The sequence below is a fragment of the Polistes canadensis genome, unplaced genomic scaffold (genome assembly GCF_001313835.1).
Source record: "Polistes canadensis isolate GaletaPanama2010 unplaced genomic scaffold, ASM131383v1 scaffold_107, whole genome shotgun sequence".
Classification (NCBI taxonomy): domain Eukaryota; kingdom Metazoa; phylum Arthropoda; class Insecta; order Hymenoptera; family Vespidae; genus Polistes; species Polistes canadensis.
The window spans coordinates 385,291-405,915 of record NW_014569654.1 but is presented as its reverse complement, the minus strand read 5'-3'; the positions used below and the strand labels follow the sequence as shown (position 1 = coordinate 405,915).

General features: G+C 33.0%; 1 protein-coding gene across 4 annotated transcripts in view; it reads left to right on the top strand.

Moving 5' to 3' along the window:
• The window catches only part of LOC106787590 (tensin-1-like), a 137,014-nt gene that overhangs the window by 77,535 nt on the left and 38,854 nt on the right, over positions 1–20,625 (top strand). For all 4 annotated transcript variants that reach the window (XM_014750100.1, XM_014750098.1, XM_014750096.1 and 1 more), the window contains exon 3: positions 7,120–7,266. In XM_014750100.1, the coding sequence (XP_014605586.1) occupies positions 7,129–7,266 (138 nt within the window). In that variant the 5' untranslated portion in view covers positions 7,120–7,128. The remainder of the gene's footprint in view (positions 1–7,119; positions 7,267–20,625) is intronic.

Sequence of the window (20,625 nt, the reverse complement as noted above, 5' to 3'; positions counted from 1 at the left end):
TTCACCATAGAAATTCCTTCTTGTCGGTAGATAATTAACTACAAACTTGTATCATTTATTAATACGTCTGAACTATTTTTAAAAATGTCCTAAAAACATCCAATTATAAGAATCATTTCTAATCTTTCAACTACTTCTACATACAAGTAAATATTTTCAATAATAAATATTTGTTACATTTTTAACTAAATTATATTATTTTTATTATTCTCATATCGAACATTTATATTTTTCGTACTCTAATTCACACGCGAATAAAAAAAAACAATATTTCTGATTTCTTTGTACAAAAAGCCAAGTAAAAAATGATGCAAAATTATCCACATATGATATGATATTTCTGTTAACCGACAATGACGATATGAAAAGAATTTTTGTTTGTTTGTTAAAAAGAGAGAATAAAAGCTAGCGCGGTCTTTACATAGCATGTATAGAATACCGAATAAGAAATTTTTGAAATTTTCTTTGCACGTGTACAAAACCGATAAAGATAAGAAACATACCATGAGAGGTCCCCGTTGTTTCGTCAAACGAAATGCAACGAAAAACGAAAAGTTTGTCTAACATATCGTATCACTGGGAATTCCTTTTTGGGTAAAAAAAAAAATGAAAAAAAAAAAGAAACAAAAAAAAACAAGAAAAAGAAAAAGAGAAAGTTATAAGAAATAGGAAAAAAAGGGGGAAGAAGCAGAAAAAAGAAGAAAAGAAAAGTTTTCGATAGTACCTTCACCTCCTGGCATCGTTTATATCTTCCGCACGTACAGTTACTACAGACACCAACTACAAGGGTTGTCCTACTATCGATAAGAGTTTGTTCAAGAAGACTTAATGTTGTATTGAACTATTTTCTATTTCTTTGTCAGTTCTATTTTGTCAATATCGAAGAAGAATCGTATCGATAATAATCGCTATATTTATTTAATTCATTGTACAAAGGAGAAGTTTTATATAGAAAAATCAAGAGTACTACGTATTGAAAGAATAAAAGTCTTATTTTCTCTTCCGATCAGACAGTTCGATCTTCTTCGATCGGTCGATTAAACTCGTTAAAATAAATATCGTATACTCTCGTAAAACTGGATTCTGTTGTTCTTTTATATTTCGTCCTATGTAAGTAAACGTGAGCAACCTTTTTTTTTCTTCTTTACCTTCCTCCTTCTTATAATCCACCCCTTTTGTTTCATTCAAATTTTCTGCACGATCTCCGCGGTAGGTTGAGAAAAGAAGATAGGAAAAGGGCGACATGGCAGCATTCGAAAGACAATAGAAAACGATCCACGTCGTTACTCACGATATAAAGATGAAACAACGAGCAAGCTTTTTCCAAGCTTTTTCTTAGAAGATTCTCGTTTCATTCGTCGTCCATTACTCCTCTTTCTTTAAATTATCACCTCTCTCTCACTCTCTCACTCTCTCTTACTTTCATGTTCTTCTTCTTCTTCTTCTTCCCTAGCCACTTCCTTCCTTGGGTTCGTCGTTGCCCGTTGAGAAAGAAAAATTATGAAGTTTCACGATGCTTTTATCATCGGCCACACAACGATTACGAGTCCCCGGCGGAAAATCGTCCACTCGTTTTCTTTTCTTTATACTTTTCTTTTCTTTTCTTTTCTTTCCATTCCATTCCATTCCATTCCTTTCCTTTTCTCACTTATTTCCACTAGAACGATCGTTCTACGATATTAACACGTTGGGAACCGAAGACGTGAATCAATGCCTTTTGTTTTTAAAGCATTGAAAAACGGAAACGTTGATTTGAACGTCTTTCGAAGAGTCTACTGCATCATTGTTATCAGACTACTAAATATATTTAGAAAGGGTAAGTCTGCAGACCGTCTAACGTTATCGATAAAAAATTGATTGCTTGACAATATTTTCTTTTACAACGAAAACTTTGAAATATATTTTTTGTCATTTTTTAATCAATTACATTGTAAATTAATTATCTTTATAGATTTACTTTTAATACTGAATTTATAAACTTGATTGAATGCATTCCTTATTTGATTTTACATGAAAAAGTAAGTCGTATAATGTAGAATAAAATTTGTTCGGATAAGACTTTAATTTGTTTTACACTTTTGATCTTAATTTTTGTTTTAATATAGAATCACCCCGTGCTCACTTGTATCATCATTTTTACAGGAATACTAGTTTACGATAGAACAATCAAAAATCTCGAGTTGATTTATTTCTCAATGCACCCTCTTCTCACGTAGAACTATCTACATTGCCCCAAGTAAATGTATGGATCATGAAAAATTCAACATAAACTCTTGGAAAAAGCAACGAATTTTGCCTCAGCGAAATACGCTTCCCTACCACGTTCCCTTATTTTCCTTATTTTCTTTTTTTTTTTTTTTTATACATGCCTCGTCATCTTTCCAGAGAAAAATTTTATATCTAGCCCTCCCCCATAATTTTTACGATTATTGTCATTGAGTCCCGAAAACGTATTTCTTCTTTAGACACGAACAACAAATATAAAAATGTTTCTTTTTAAAAATTAAAAATATCTGGAAGACTAACGAAAAATTCTAAAATTTTAATTTTATTTTTTATTAGTCAATATAAAAAGAGTATTACTTAAAGATTAATTTATATCAATTTTTAATCATGTATTTTACATATTTAATATAAATATTTATTATTACATTTTGATTATATGCATACATAATCATAAATATAATATTTTAATGTTAAATATTCATCAGACATACATTACAAAATAATCAATAAGACTGGATAGAATATTCATATACCTAATTGTATTTCAAATAGTGATTACGATTGCGTATACACAATCAAATGTTATGTTAATAGAATATCATCGTAAGAATTAGAACCAGTGATTTAAAAATTGAAAATAACGTAATCGTAAAAAGTTCACGAAAATATGCAAACGTGTTAGTATCGAGCGTACATCCATACATCTTCGCGTGGTATTCACGAAATAAAAATATTTTACGCCTCGAGTCGCGAAATAAAAGTACGTTTATACGTTAGCCGATATTACGGTAAGATAACCTGCTCTAGCTTATAAAAGTGATGCATGTAAAAGTATATTTGCATATGTTGGAAGGATGAAAACGTGACTTAGAGTTTTACGGGAGTCTCAAATCAAAATATGTCCCTGGTAAACGCGCATACACAATTTTCTCCTTTCCCTCTTTTTCCTTTTTTTCGATTATCTTTTAGAAATCAAATTATCTAGGTTAAATTAAAACAAAAAGAAAAAACCCCTTTCTACGTATCGTAGAAAATAAATCTGCAAAGGTAAAAGAAAAAGAAAAATAAAACAAAAGCGGACCCAGACGAGTCGCGATCAAAGAAGAAAACTCTAAAGTATTAACGTTATCTTTCGTTAAAGGATCGTATACCGAATACGAGCGATAACTCTGAGACAATGAGAACGCTTTTGTGGCTATAAAAAGATACTTGAAGAATATTAAAAGTCGTTTCGGAAAACAAGAAGAATCCTGCCATGTAAGGAAAGGCAATAAATTCTGATCGAACTCATCGACGACAAGTTTATACGATTTCAAACGTTCCAATGTTCGTTTTTAGAATACACGTACGTTTCTTCATACCCCTTTACTTTGACGTAATGAAGAAAAATATGAAAATCTAATCTTCATCGTAGTTCTAAACGTACATGTTTGAGTGATATATTTACATTTGATATATACGATACGTGATATTACTTTAGCGTGAGGAAGATTTAATGATTAAAAAAATATATACAATCAAATACAATAATTCCAAGCCATTACGAATTACATACGTTGCACTATCTACGGGGTGTTACTTATAACTCGTTAAAAAACCTATTGAGCACGTACAGACGGTAGGAAGTCAAGTTCCCGAAGGTCATTACGTATGATTATTCAGCGAAATCCTTGCCAATCGCGCATCTGCGAACTAATGATTCGCGGACTGGTCGAACAATATTTCGAAACTACTCGAAAGAGTTTCAAAGCGTGGCGCAAAACATTAGCGAGACTTTCAGTTTTCGTATAATTCTTTTATTCTTTCTTTCTTTCTTTCTGTACCCCAGCCCCCTCCACCCCTTTTACTTTTTCTCTTTTTTATTTTGCACCACGAACGAGTTCAGCGGAGAATCATTAAAAGTTTCATGTTGCCTCTGTTGAACGAATTCGATGAAGAAAACTTTTGCCACGGGCGTTCGACGTCGGTCGCCTCGAAGTGGCCAATAATCGCGATTTATACTTTTTTATTTTGTTCTTTCTTTTCTTTTCGTTTTTTCTTTTTTTTTTTCTCTTCTTTTTTCCTTTTGCCGTCGCGGTTTAACTGACGTTAAATCAAAGCACCGAAACACGACAATGCTTCTTCTATTTCTCAACCCTTCGCTTCTTCGTATTATCATATTTCCCAATTAATTGCCTAATTATTCATCTTCGATAAAATTTAAATTCGATTTTTTAATAAAGAAGGGTGTTTCGTGAGAAGAAAACAAAATATTATAATAAGAAATTGTTTATCTTTGTTATTTATCTCTCTTTTCTTTCGGTTAAAATAAGCAAAGTAACGAAAGTTCGACGCAAAGTAATAACAAATTTGATATCTCGACGATTAATTCCACTGTTTCGCGCCTCCGAACGCTTTGATGTTTGAAACAATGAAAATTCATGTTATAGTACATCGACTATCCGTTTAAAAGCGAAAACTTTTTTATGGCCATTATACGATGTCGTATTAAACTATCTAAAGGTTTTATAAAACCTATTAAAATCGTGTCGCGCATTGGGATTATTTAAAAAAAAAAAAAAAGAAAGAAAAAATTATACGTCGGACATTAAAAAACCGTGCGTAAAGTACAAACTTTGGAAAAAACTTTCGTAGTAATAAAAAAAATAGCGTGTTCGCGCGTAAGAGCGATCTCTATCGGCGATAGTTGAAAGTATAAAGTCCGAACGAAGGAATATGCTCAGACTGATGCGTATTCGTCGGTAGAGCAGATAATTTGATCTACATCAAAATTACATATGTTACCAATAGTATTTATTAATATTATTAATTAATACTGTCACGCGTATTTTTTGATTTTTTCCCTTTTTTTTTCTTTATCTTTATTTTTTTTGTTTACAACAGGATGTATGTTACTTTTATTTTATAAGATAATGTGTTGATCGATCAACCGGATGATGGTTTATTTAGCATCGTTAAGACTCGATCGTGAGTACTTAAAATTCGCGTCCTACGTTCGCAGCATCGGATGTAATACCGAAGATTTACTATAGTCACTAACGAGCTACGATATCTCCAACTCATCCTTCTAATACGTATAAGTGATATTTATGAGAGATATCTCGCTTAATGAGGATGCCACTTCTACCAGGCTGATTTTCGAAACAATTTGTAAGCAACGTCCGCACATCGCAACAAAAAGAAATGTTATTATCACGAATTGAATCGTATAACAAAGAAATATTATAACGTTATCGTCATAAATTGGCACGAATTTATCGGCAAATGTAATAGACATTCTCAATACTTTTTCCTCAATTAGTATACCGTTGAAAAGTTTTAATTGCAAGAAATGTAAAGGTCGTGAGAGTGTTTTTGAAAAGGACAAATTGAAATGACTAATAAAATGAATAAAGTTAGAATTTAATCGCACTGGGTCTAATAAATTTATCGTAAAATACGTCAAGTAATATTCTCAAGGTAAACCGAGAGAGAAAAAAAAGAAGAAAAAAAAAAGAGAGATTTTAGTTGTAAAAGGAAAAAAAAACAACTTTGAAATTCGAGTTCTCGGCAGACATTTCCTAACTTGTGAGTCGAGTAGAAGGATACGTAAGCAGGAAAGAGTAAGGTAGATAAAAAGAGGGAGGGGGCGTACTAAACCTTTCTCCGACGTTATTTACCCCGACGAAGAAAACCCGTTATCCGTAATGATGCACTTTGGAAAGAGCAGCAACGGAGGAGAGTAAAGAAGGGAGAAAGAAAAAGAAAAAGGGACAAAGAAAGAGAGAGAGAGAGAGAGAGAGAGACATGTGCTTGCACTAACTCTAGAAAAATAGAATATATGTGGTCGTATAAACGTGATTTCGAGAGTTTTGACGGAAAAGCTAAGAAAGAACGATCCGACATGTGACGAGCTTTACGTCGAAATGATAAAAACGACGAAAAATGACAAGAGAGAGAGTGGAGAGAGGAGAGAGAGATAAAAAGGGAGGAGAAAGAGAGAGAGAGAGAGATCAAAGCTAGGAGGCCGAGCACTGTGCTCGTCGAGATAACAAATTCCTGCGGCATGAACTCCCATGTACCGTATTTGTAGAGTGAAAGGAATCGTGCCATTTTACATTACAGACTACGAGCTAACCATTTCCGCTTCGATTCACGCGCAATGGCTTCTTCTTACGGAATAGAGGAGCTAAGGGTCGATCTTGATTTAAATAAAATGAATTATACCAACACGTACCCAATTGCATTTGCCTTCTCCTACGAATCTCGAATGTATCGTTTTAAATTCGATGTAGGTATTCATGCATCTAACAAATTTATTATTTCTCTTTTTTGCATGTATTATTATGAAAAATAAAGAAATTTTAACCAAAATCAACATACTCCGTATAAAATATTATTTAATTTGTTATACAGGGTTTTTCACCTAACTAGACTACCTTAAATATATCGCGATAGAATATCGTACGATACAAAAAAATGACAACATTTCACAATTTTCTCTCACTTTAGACTTATTATCTGTTTTATTACCTTGATCAAATAAATAGGGCATACTTTTCTTACTTTTGTATTCATTAATAACAAAAACTAAGTGTTAGCCTCGGTAAGACTAATAATATTACACAATGACAAACATTAAGAAAAATAATAGTTATTACGTACGAACCTTGAACACAAAAGAAACTGAAATTTGTGGAATGCAATGCAATGCAATCATTGAAGGTCAAAGGGTACACGCGACAAGAAAGCGGCAAGAATCAAAGGAAACCAAAGATATCATTATGTAGCGGTGTGTAAACGTTAGTATTTTTCTCTGAAATAAGTAAAGCGAGACACACTTATTCGTTTTAATGATAAATGTAAAATAATATATATATCTAATTATATATTCACATTATTTTATTTTTACAGTGCGTGCAAATGGCGCACGCGTTAAGGCGCATCTCTTACGCGACTTGTGAACCCCGACACGCTCAGTTCAGCTTTTTGGCACGAGAACCCAGGGCGCATTTCAGTATCCAATACTGCCACTCGTTCGTAACCGAATCAGCAGAACAGGTAAGTTCATATTTTTATCATGTTTATTGTATTACTTTACTAAAGAAAAAAAAAACAAAAACAAAAAAAAAAAAAGAAAGGATTGAATTATTGCTCTAAAAGACTTCTTTTTATTTATAAAAAGAAAAACAAAATCAATCGTCGCTCGAAAAACAAACAAAAAAAAGTATCTTATATTTTCTGTAAATAACTTTCATACGATGAACAAAAAAGAGTCATTGGTATCCGTGAGACAGGAAAAGAACATTATTTTATACGCTCGAAAAAGCGTTACAAAAATCCAAATCGTTTCGTCGCACACGTACATCTACCTACTTACTCCTTGGTAATTTCTTTTCAACGATGGAAGGAGCGAATGAACGAACGGTGCCAAAAAAAGGGCAAATCTCTTGGCGTTGATGTTGGTTTTTAAAACGAAAGGAATTGCCATTCTCGTCAGGTTGGATGGTCCGAGTAAGAAGAGAAAGGATAGAGAGAAAGAAGCTGTCCTTGGTAAAATTGTAATAATACATTGCTATCCTCTAGGACAAATTGCTCCGTCACACTGAAAAGACAGGCTCAATGCGAAGGATATTACTCGACGATGAAATCCGTTACGCGAATTGAGAACGCTACAGGAATAACGTCCCAACCATAACCAGCCACTCCACATCAGTAGAAACTTCTTTGGAATCTATTGCACGTGCTAAGTTATTACACCACAGTAAACCTTCCATCATTAAGAGAATCGATGTTACGAAACTTATTCCACTTTACGTTTAAAATGCAACTCTCACTCAACCTTGTAATAGAGTACTGCAAGGTACTTCATTACGATCACATCGTAAACTCGTAAAGCGTAACTTACACATCGATATTACGTAATTCTTAAAGCTATTGTATATTAATTCAATAAACCTCTATGAGTATTGTTCTTTAATAAGTTCCATCCGGAATGTTATTCGAGTCCTTATTGTCTGGAAATTGAATTCCATAATAATACTAACGTTTCATGAAACTTTTATTGATTGTGTAAATAATCCATTGATGTATCGTTTAAATTATATATCAAATAATTGACAAAGAATATAAACTGACAATGGGATGATGATTTAACTAACGAAAAATAATTTTAAAATGAAAACGATGTATTTTTTTTATAATAAATGAAATCATTCTAACGTTCAAAGAATAAAATGGAACAAAGAGAAGAGAAATAGGAGATGAGGGTTAAAAGTAGCACGAACGGAGGGTGTACATGAGAGACCCATAAAGTCCGGGAGTCCTGTTTGCAGCTCGTTGCATCGTTGAACTGCCATTAGTCTTGGCATCGTGAACTCGGACTCTCTCTCTTTCTTGTACACGCAAGCACGCGAGTACTCAACACATTGCAGAGACACCGCAAACACGAACCGCCACCCTCCCTCTACCCTTAGCCGCAAATACCGACACAACATCCCTAGCTCTTCCGTAGCTGTTCGCATAATCGACGATGATCCCTACCAAGGTGTCCTACCCTACTCTATTAAGCCTACAAACATACTACGACAACTTAGTCTACTCTTAGTCAATAACATCGATTACGTCCAACGTTAATACAAACCTAACGAATGATCTTACATTGTAATATGTAAATTGGAAAGAACGAATGATCCAATTCAAATGAATAGTCCCAATAAAATGTGTATAATATTCGCATTTAAAATTACCAGATATTATTGGTAGACGTTTGCATATAAACGAGGATATTACTACCGATCTTCTTAATGAAAATATACGACACGATCGCGAGAACGATAATAAAAATCGTATTATTGCATTAAGAGATTAAGAAAAATTACATTTCAATGTTTAATAAATCGTAGCTCTTAATTTAATAGAATGATTGTGTCTTAAATGAAACTTTCTTCTTTGTGTGTGGATGTAGAGATCGTAACTCGTAAGTAGATCCATGTAATATGACTATCCGTTGGCCAACGACCTTGACATTATCTGCAGCTTTCGCAGGAACTCTCGAGTTGCTGTCTACGTGCACGAAGTGCTCCACTCATTAGGCCCTATCTCGTTCGGTCGATCTTCATTAGGTATCACTTCGTCTAGACGCACCTTGCTTTCCACGAGACTTCTATTGCTAGATTCTCAAAGGCTATACGCGTGCGCAGCCAGTTAATCTCCTGGAATTGAAATTATAACCTCGACGTAGTCGTAGCAGACGCCCCTTACTCGATTCTCGATAAATATCGCTTATCCAATGGATTCTAAAATACGATAATATTATTCGAAAATGAATTTAATTCGTGAAACGCGTTATCTCTGAAATTGGACATAAAATTTGGAATGTCATAATATTCAACATCATGTAATATTATTGTGACAAGATTTTTATAACCCTTTCTAAATAATATTAGCCATTTCTTATTGCCATTCATATTAACCGATCGTCAACAATTTTGATAAAACGATTTGAACAAAAAAATAATGATCGAGAACTCGACTTACGTAGATACTTTCCATCTCGTAAATCAGGATTAGAAAAACAAACGATGTAGTAAACCCAATGAAAAGAAAAAAATATGAAGAGCGAAGAGACGCGATCGAAACACGCGACGACGACGACGACGACGACCACGACGACAAAGTTGTATGGATCCAGTAAGAGAAAAGTAAAATCCAGGAGTTCGAAACTCGTTTTGCCATTTCGAAGGATCGGCTTCTTGATCTTAAACGATACTTCGGTCGTTGACGCGCTCGCCATACTTTTTTAAACGAAAAATATCAACTCCGGCACGCCCACTTCTGCTTAAAAGTAATAGAAAGAGAAAGAAGGAAGTATTAAAATTTAGTAAACAAAAAAAAAATAATATACGACACATCATGCGACTGCTGATCATTCACCGTTCATTCGGAGTATCATCCTTCTACCCACGCCATATATACATATACAAATAAATATATAAAAAATATAAAATACAGGAAGAAAGCTACTGCTTTTTAATAAGGAAAAATGTCATAAACGTAAAAGGCAAGTAATGGAAAATTCAAAGGATGAACGATGAACATCAAACAACGGTGCTTTATACAACGGTACTCTATACCACATGTCATTGTACCCTTTTCTAATCGAAGCCTTATACGTTCGTCTCTAACTTTCTATTCTAAATAAATTATGTGTGTTGTTTATGTTAATATGATAAAATTAATTTTGCTGAATTTATCCTTTTCAATATTGTAAAAGGTTCGATCCATTAATACTTAAATAATATCCATTTTATCGGTAATATTTTATTCCAAATAATTAGCATCGATTTTCTCAATCGTATATTAAAACTTGACAATTATTATCTATTGAGTGGGAAAAATGCTATTGATAAGACAAGTTTTTATATATCTCATAAATTTACATATCAAAAATTCGATCTTATTTTACGTACATAAAATGAAATCATATAGAGAAATATCTGTCTAAGATTTTTTCAATATAACAATTTCCACAAAAAGAAAAATATTTTAAAACAAGATATAAAATTATACTGAAGATAGGGGGATTATAAATTCATTTACTAATGTATCTAATAATAAGATGGAAGAACAACTATCAAAAGATGACGTTTAAAGAGAGGAACAAACATGAAGGAATGCGACATGAGTTACAACGAAAGATGTCCGTTCGATATATCGCGATTATATAATCGAAAAAGTGCCGTCCCCGATATCCGTACGATCGGCTGGTAGAAAAACGATCGCGCATCGTTTATGAAACCAGTTAAACCAGTGAGAGGGTTGTTCAAGCGAACATGGTTTGCAAGGTGTGTACTGCTCCTTTTCGCTCCGATAAGTATGCCGGCTTTGAATATTGCGGATGTACTCAGAGAAACTTGTAAAGAAAGCATATGTGGATAAACCATGTTCTTGCTTAAGTTTTATACGTAAACCACATGCGTTGCGAGATAGTATAATTGCCCTCGTAAAATTGCATAACTCGATAATTTGTGTAAAGACAAAAAATCGACAATCTAATTAGTAGGTTATTTTTTTTTTCTTTTTTTTTTTCAATAATTTATCTTTAATTTTTTTGTGAAAAATTATTCATCCTAATAATTCGTCTATTATTGATATACAAATAATTTAAATTTTGAAATTACTTTTACATTTTATTTGAATATAAAATGCAAGCATATTTTATCTAAAGTATTTTTCACTAAACAATTATAAATTATAATATTTTATATATTACTAAGATTTAACTTTTTGAAACGCGAGATTTATGAAAATGTCTTAAATTTTCTATAAGTTACAAGAAAAAAACAAAAAAAAAAGAAAAAAAAACAAAACACCCAATAATGATCATGTTTTTTCCGCAAGTGTTTTATGATGCTAATAAAAAAGGTAAAATGTTCTACTTTGGAGAAAATGGAAAAGAGGTAAAATCTTTGTCTCTCATGCAGAACACCTAGGAGTTCGGGAAAGCTCTCTCTAGGGAAATATTTCAGAATCTCAGTGACGTTGAGGTAGACATCGGCGGAATGCATATCTTTCCTAACAGGAAGACGTAGTCGTAGGTAGTACGAGTAGCACCATTCATGGTTGCTGACTCATTGCACCAGGAGATAGAAATAGAGATAGAGAAGAAAAATAAAGAGAAATAAAAGGAAGATATAGAAACTGAGAGAGAAGGGGGAATGGTGAAGGGGGAATGGTGAAGGGGGAATGGTGAAGGGGGAATGGCGAAGGGGGAATTGTGAAGGGGGAAGGGGGAGGGAGAGAGGGAGAGAAAGATATAGAGAAACAGACAGAGGGTTAGTAGTCTTCCGGTTTGTCTGTCAACTTTCCTCAGTTGTAGCTTCTCTAGTTTCGATGTACATATCTACTTACATATCATCTCTTGACAACCTGACTCTTACCATCGGCTGTCAACCTATACGTGGTCATATCCATGACAACAGAACCCGCTTGGTGGTCTTTTACTATCGCAATGATACTCCGAGTGTATATATTATACAATGTGGCATTGAAACATTACGAAACTACCTTCCATCTTTACAAGCATTTCAAATTTAGAACAGAAAATAATGAATTATAATATACGTTATGTAATATTATAACGATCTGTGTGTTATATTATGAATTCATTCCAAGGATTAAGGAAAAGATGTATAAAAAATCAACTACGAGGATTTGATGAATATTTCTTAACGATCATTGGTATTGAAAGTAATCACAATGAAGTTCGTTATAGGAATAAAACGAAGGGAAATCGTTTCATAGCTCTTTTTGCTCGGTTGCAATAAAAGTATAAAAAATCTGAGTTTATTCGAGGAAGGGAGTGAGGGTCGAAGGATGGTGATGTTATTAAATGTTCGCGAGACAAATTTTAATACATAATTACTATATAACTATATAGCCTCTTTCACTCACTCACGACGTTATATCGTACAAAGGACCCAACTTACAATGAGCTATACACAAAGATGCATTTTCTAACACGATAAAGTCTCGATTCCTTTATATATCCATCCTTCCAGTAACGTACGTAGTTTCGTAGCGTGGAATATTCGTTCGTTTCATCCCAGATTTCTTCGGCCGTCTCTCTATTATGCGCAACATCACTTCTACCTAAAAGGATCCTTTATCACGTTCAAAACTCGATGTCAGAATTCGGTGTATGCCTCGCATACTCGAAAATTACTTTCAAATTTTGCCGACTAATGAGATGAAAGTAACTCAAACAACAAAGAGATATATTTTATACATACATATATATATTTAATAAATGCCATGTGTACATATATGTATACATACACATACATACGAAAAATACAAACTTCCCAACTAATTCAATTAAATTCAAGAACAGAAAATTCTATTATAGTATTCTCATTTTATTCATCTCGATAAAAAAATATTCACGATAATATTTCAATTCTTTCAATTACTATTACCGTACAATCGTAATTGCGTACTGACAATGAGTATAAAGAATGTGTGTATTGGCTTCTAACTTACGATACTGTTTAAGAAGTACTCTAAAGACATTCCATCGATTAATTGCTAATGAGAAGATATTGCGCTACTCTTACGTGCATATATGCACTATATCATGTGCAAGTAAGATAGAGATAATGATAGATAGAAAGAGAGAGAGAGAGAGAGAAAACGAAGACTAGATTTGTTCAAGCCGTTACTTGAATCTACTACCGTTCTATGTATCTATGTATTTACGTGAAACTGCTTCAGGGCTTTGTAATCGCAATAGATAGATACGTAGGAAGGATTTTCGATAATTGTACCGATCGATATCACGATAAGAGAAAATCGAATCGTTTAGAAAAGTCTATCCAGACGTAATAACATTTGAAGTACAAAGTCGACCGAAGAAAACTAAATTTCACGATAAATGACCAATTTTAGTTGTGTAATAACTTTGTTTGTTCTTCGAATTGCAATAAAAAATACGTCATTATTTTTAATTTTTTTTAAATTCTTATCGATCTATATGCAAAGAACAGGATGCTTAATTTAAGTAAACCCACCTAAATTTATTTTTAAATTACGGCCATACTAAAAATATTTTATATTCAATTTAAATGGAATTATATATAAAAGAGACCAATATCTCGCAAGAATATTCTTTTCTCCAAGGTTATTTGTTTTTCGTATTTTTTTAAAGTCATCGATGTTTTTTTTTGTTTCCACATAACTACAAATGTATGTAAATTTGTGTTTAAAATACTACCCACGTTAATATTCGAACATGTTAACGCTCACGCAAAAGAGGTTAAATGAAAACCTTGATAATTACTTGTAACAATTCATTTTAAAAAGCCGAGGAAGTTAAAGAAATAAAAGATAAACGTATCCTTCCTTTCGATTATTCACTCGAGCGTGAGTTAATGTGACTATTGGATTCGAAACGAAAGGTCTATACACGTATTTCGGGTGTTTTACCTAATTGAGCGACTAATAGATCGAGGAAAGTGCTGCCTCAACCGAGATTCATTTCGTCCTATTGTTCCTAACTAACCCTCAATTTTCGATGCTAGTGCACATCACTACTCCGATAGTCCTATTCATATTGCTTTCATTTAGAATTGATAGAAGTTACGTTTCATTATCGAAACAATCATAAATTAATTATAAATACACTCGTATATACTCGTATTCATTTCGTACACGTGCAATAAATCATTCAACTATTTGATTTAATACAACTTTAAATATGATCTAAATGAAAATATTGAATTGTAACAATAAAAAGAATAAGAATAATAATATCGTTTATAATCAAACAAAAGTCATTAACTGTACTTTTGGCTAAATATAATTTATATAGGTTAACATTGCTTAAAATTTTAATTTAAATTTATTACTCATTACTCCATAAAAAAAAAAAACATCAATAGTAGTGTTTTAAATGCATACTTTTCTCGAATCTGATTTTTCCCATTAAAAAATTTGTTTGACAAGCAATAAATCAGATTAGCATAAACGTTAATTCGTGACTCTTGGTTGATCATAGACGATATATGCAAATTATAAAATAAAAATTGAAATAACACGTTTATCTTTTAAAGTCAATTTACGACGATACGAGATTACGTATGTAAAAGTAAAGATTTTTTACATGAAATGACGTTAACGGTACAGATAACATATTACGAGATGTTGGAAACTAGAAACGGCAAACTCGGAAGACGTCGAAGAAGCGTATATTTTTCCACAACCGGCAGTTAGAAGATGACCGACGTTCTCGAGTGGAAACCAGAAGCTATTTGGTAACCGACGAGCTTAAAGCAGATGAAGTCTTTGAACTGCCCTCGAGAATACGAGTGTTTCGTCTTTTACCGTGTTTACAGACTAGACTCAAAGAGACGAAAAACTAACGGCTAGCATGTAAATATTGTTCGAAAAATATTCTCCGCGTAAAATGAATATATTATTTAATATATATAATTCTTTTTTTTTTTTTTTTATTCCGCAAGTATATACGTAAAAATAATTTTTTATGATTTGTTTTTTTTTCTTTTCCATCAAAATAATAATCATATATCATTATTTTGAAATGAATAAAGGATGTTAAAGAACGAAGAATAAAAGGAGTAGAAAAATTTAAAAAGAAAATTCGCGAACATAATTCGTTGAATCGTACAAGCCAGATTTTTTTGTTTTTACGAAGAAAATAAAAGATGATATAAAAAGTCGTTTGTGGGGATCGCGTTCATACCTGAAACTTGGAGCAAAGCAAAAATTCACCTTTACAAGGCAGGTTTCGCAAAACAAGCAGCATTATTTAAGATACATTAGTAAGCTAACACAAGTATCGAAATTCAAGCATAATGCTTGTAATATTCCGAAATGTATGCTACTGCAAAATTGTTATATCGTCATTAAGTATAACATTAAATTTGATCATTTTATTATTATTTTTAAAAACTTTGAACACAATATTTAAAAAATCTATTTTCCTATCTTTTTCATTAAAATGACATTTTATAACACGGAAAAAATCCTTTTTTAAAATATTGATATACTTCATAATATAACACACTCAATAAAACAGAACGCGTTTTACATGATCTAAGAGAAATGATTCGAGTAAAACAATTTTCCGATTATTATTATAACCGAATATATTTATCTCTTCTCGGATGATGGAAATTCGAGTCAACAGATATTGAAACGTTTGAGTTACAAGAAGCAGCCAATAATTTTCACAAAAATAATAAACAGAGTATCAACTAACATATGCCAACATTTATTATGTAAATAACTAAATAAACCATATGGAGATAATAATTATTCATGATACGTAGTTTCTCTCCTGTGTATGTGTGTGTGTACTGTATTCAATATAAAATAATTAAATATTAATAAAGAGAATGTTAGAGTTTAAATCGAACAATTCATCTTAAATCATGGTAACGTGAATTGTTAAGATATTTTACCTACTCGCTGAGAATGCAGGATTTCGAACGATATTCTCCTGATTCCATCAACGACGTTACCGAACTTCAAGGAACAATGGAACGTGAGAGACGATTGGTTCCATAGTAAGCTATATCGATGCGAGGTCAGACCACAGAATGCTTGTCACTATCGATGCTTTCACCACAATCATTCACGACACGCATCGCGTAATTTACATCTACGAACTGGCACCAAAACATTACGACTTGTCCATATTTCTGAAACAAAATAATACGAAAGAGTTAACAAAATATTTTTATTTGAGATTCAATATACTATCAATCTAATGTATATTATTATACCAGTTAATAATCTTATTTATATATCTCAATGTTTAAACTATCAAATATTATATGCTTAAACATTTTCTCGAAGAGTTAATCCTTTATTTTATAAACTTTTTAATAAGATGATATAAAAAGTATCTGTAACATAATAATTAATACAATTAAGAGACGAAGATTTGTGCAATACATCATTCCCAAATAATAACGAAATCAAAACCAAAATTAACTAATTCAATTAAATAATAGTCTCTGTAATAATGCATTCGTACATGAATAATACGAATATTAATATACTATCGATACGAATATGATCATATAATAGTACTTACATAATAGTACATTAGTGATGAATAAGGGATGATAAATATTAATAACAACACATTTCGCTATGATAATCACTAAATTAATATAATAGAATCATGAATAACGATATTGGTAATCAAAAGATAAACCGCAAAATGTATGTTTCGAAGGTTTATTCCTGCTGTGTGTAATGTAATTCGAACCTCCAATAAAATACACGTACACATTGTTTTCTCACGAGTTACCTTTGGTTATAGTTTCCGTTGCATCGTTCTTCCTTGAAATCTGAACGAAAACTAACAACGTTATTTTGTTCATCTATTTCGATCTATAATAGAATGTAAACAAATTTATCCTACCAACTAACAAAACTTCAAGCATCGTTATTCAAAACAAAACAGATTTCCTAGAATGTAATTACATTCTAGAAAACCTAGAATGTAAAAAAATAAACTTCTTCCCAAGTAAAAATATTTATACTATCAAATATATACTACATTACCCCACTTTATTCCAAAAACTGGATTCTCGATTTTATAAACAATTCAATAAGACGATATAAAATGTAGTACCCGCGAAATAATACTTATTATATTATTGATATAATCATATGTTTAATAAAAATATAGTGATCTCGTAACAAAAAAACAAAGGAAAAGAAAAATTTATTACACTGTAAAAGGATGGGGCAAAATTTTCGAAGTAAAAATATAAATTCTCTTGCGGTACTTCGGCATGGTTATCGTAATATTCCGAACCTAGAAGGTTAGTGGTGGGTAAAATTGAGCGGTTTGCATGACGTCTCGCAAGACTTGCTATACGAGAAGAAGCTCAAGAAGGAAGGTACTTTTCCGTCGATCAAGAAAGGGAGGAAAAGGATAGGTAGGTAGGTAGGTAGGTAGGTAGGTAGGTGGATACGTCAAGTACCTATCTACCAACCTACCTACTTATCTAAATGTATACATATATACATAGATACGTATATGCGCCTATTGACTTCCCATGTGTATCAATTATTCAGGCGAGAGTCTCTTTGAATAATTCATCGCGATTTCGAGCTTATAAGTTCGGGCGAAGCCGCGATCGTGGACTAACCCGTTTACCTTCGTCTTAGCATGCCGAGTTTCGTGCTCCTTCCCTCTTTCCCCTGCCCGCCCCTTCCGTCATCCTCTTTCTCATCTCTTTCCTCTCACATTTTCAAGAAAGAAAAGAAACTACACTGCGCTCACCTGCGGTTGGTTCTCCATTCTTTTCGATCGACTACGTGTATCGAGTGTCAACCGAAAGACGCTACGTGCTGTAGAAAGAGGAAAGATCTGCACCCAACAGGATTGGCAGACGAAACCAAACGAAACGAGGTACCAACGACGATAGAGAGAACTCCAAAACCTTATTTTATCTTTCTCTCACACACACACACACACACACATACACTCTCCGATGATCATCAAATTACATTATACGTACTTATGCTACCACCCTTTCTCTCTTGGATGCTAACGTGTATACACCAAAGTCAAATTAAAACAACTATTTGAAATTCCCGACACGAAGTTAGCTCGGGGCGTAGAATATCCGGTGGTGTTAAAGCTTTATCGGAAGGATTTATTTTTTTCGATTCTCTATGAAAATTAAGATTTATTTATTCTCGATGTTTTTATAATATTAAATTAAAATAAAAATTGTAGATTGTTTTGTTGTTTTGTAAGATAAGGAACTAAACGACAGTGAAAAATAATATGAAAGTACGAAGTCGCGAAGAATAGACCCAAACAAACAAAAAAATACAAAATGATCGAATTAAGATCGGTCTCGAAAGTTTTCTTCTTCCTAGGTAATATCTTGGAAAGAAAGAAAACGCAAAGAACTCTTCGGTCGGGGGGGAGGGAATCTTCGAGACGAGGAAGAGGAGGAGAAGGTCGAAAGTTGGAGACAACGAACTTTCGCAAAAAGCGCAAGGAGACACAAAACACGCGCGAAGGCCTACGGTCTATCAAGGTTTCAGAGCTTTTCAAGTTCTCCCCCGCTCCACCGAACAACCCCAACCTTCACTTTTCCCATTCTCTCTCTCTCTCTCTCTTTCTTTTCCTCTCTCATTCTCTTTCTCATCCTTCTACTTCTTGGAAAAGCACGATGATCTAAAAGCCTCTTCCTGTTGTCTAGAAAGATACTGCAGCTTCGAAAGGCCGCTGGCATTGAAAAGGACAAGGGCGGAATTCTTCTTGGCGATAACATGCCGAGGTGACGAGCTGAAGAAACAGAAGGAAATGTATATGTTTGTGTGTGTGTGTGTGTGTGTGTGTGTGTGTGTGTGTGTGTGTGTGTGTGTGTGTGTGTGTGTGTGTGTGTGTTTAAGGAAAGAGGAAGAAGAAGAAGAAGAAGAAGAAGAAAACAGACTATGAAATCTTTGGAAAACTGGAGGATAGTAGACTTTGCACTTGGAACTTTATGCTCGGCCTCCGTCCGCTTGCCGTGCAGTCAATTCTAATAGCACTATGTGGATTAAAGTTTAAATATCTTCCGGTGAATTAGGAACGTCGTTACTCCAGAGACTCTTCGAAAGACATCTCTTCCTTGAATGTGTTGGTAGAAAGAGACAAAGAACGAGAAAAGGGCGGATTGTCTAATCGGAACTTAACACCAGATTCTCTCGAACCTGTTCTTGTCTCTCAGGTATTTTCTACGAACTCAATAATTTCTTGAACATTACTGAAACCAACGAAACAAAATTTACTCCATTGATTTAGAATATTTTTGATACTCTTGATATTTCGCGATATGAATGAAATTAATTTTTAAGACTTATTGCCAAAGATAGTGAACAATCAATGTCATGTAATTGTCGTAACTAAAATGATATTCTTAAAAATAAGATTATTTTTACTTTGATTTGTGGACAAAATAGCTGAGGGTGTTATTAATAGTTCAGATATTACAAATCATTTCTCCCATAATGTTCCATCGAGAAATCTTCGAAATCACGTTTTATTATACATTGAACATATTGATAAGTTTATTCAATCATTTAAATATCATCTTCTCGAAATACTCTTTTGAGCATTTTTTATAATTAATCTTTTCATTATTTCTTTTCGTTTATTTTTTCTATTTTATACTTACTACTATTATTATTATCATATTATTATTATTATTGTTAAACCTTAGATTCCTTTTTTACCACAGGACCCTATTCACACTTTCTCGTTTCCTACAGACCCTTTTCAAATCTATCCCCCATCCTTTCCTTAATTTTCCTTTCCCCGAAAATCAACTTGCACAGCATTTGAATATTTCCTTTTAGTCTTGAAAAATCTCTACTCCTACGCTTATACGAACACAAATAAATAAAGCATACATCATATAAATTCCCGAGTTATTTACTGTATTCGAAGTCTAACTCATACTGCTTCTTGAATATTCCTGAACTTGACACGTAACATAGATAATTATTTAAATAAACGTACGGTTATATATTCTCTTTGGACAAAGCACAATTTCATGTTGAATTCAATCCAGGAAATATATTCTTGAAGAAGAAGAATTAAAAAGAAATATTAAAAAGTTAACGTTAACGATTTTGTTCGTGTCCTTTCTCTCTATAGAAATAAATGATAAGTGATGCGCGTTGACATTTTCGAGAGACAAGGAATTCATAGACCTCGAAGAATCGCGCATCTTCATAGATGAAGCATTATTGCATAGAAAGTTCCATACGATTACTCGTGAAATGGGTCTCGAGCAATCGGCGATGTAGACGATCCACTTCACGTCTAGGTGAAGAGTCTTCTCGAAGCCTCCTGCCGAGTAAATAAAAGGTTCAATGGTC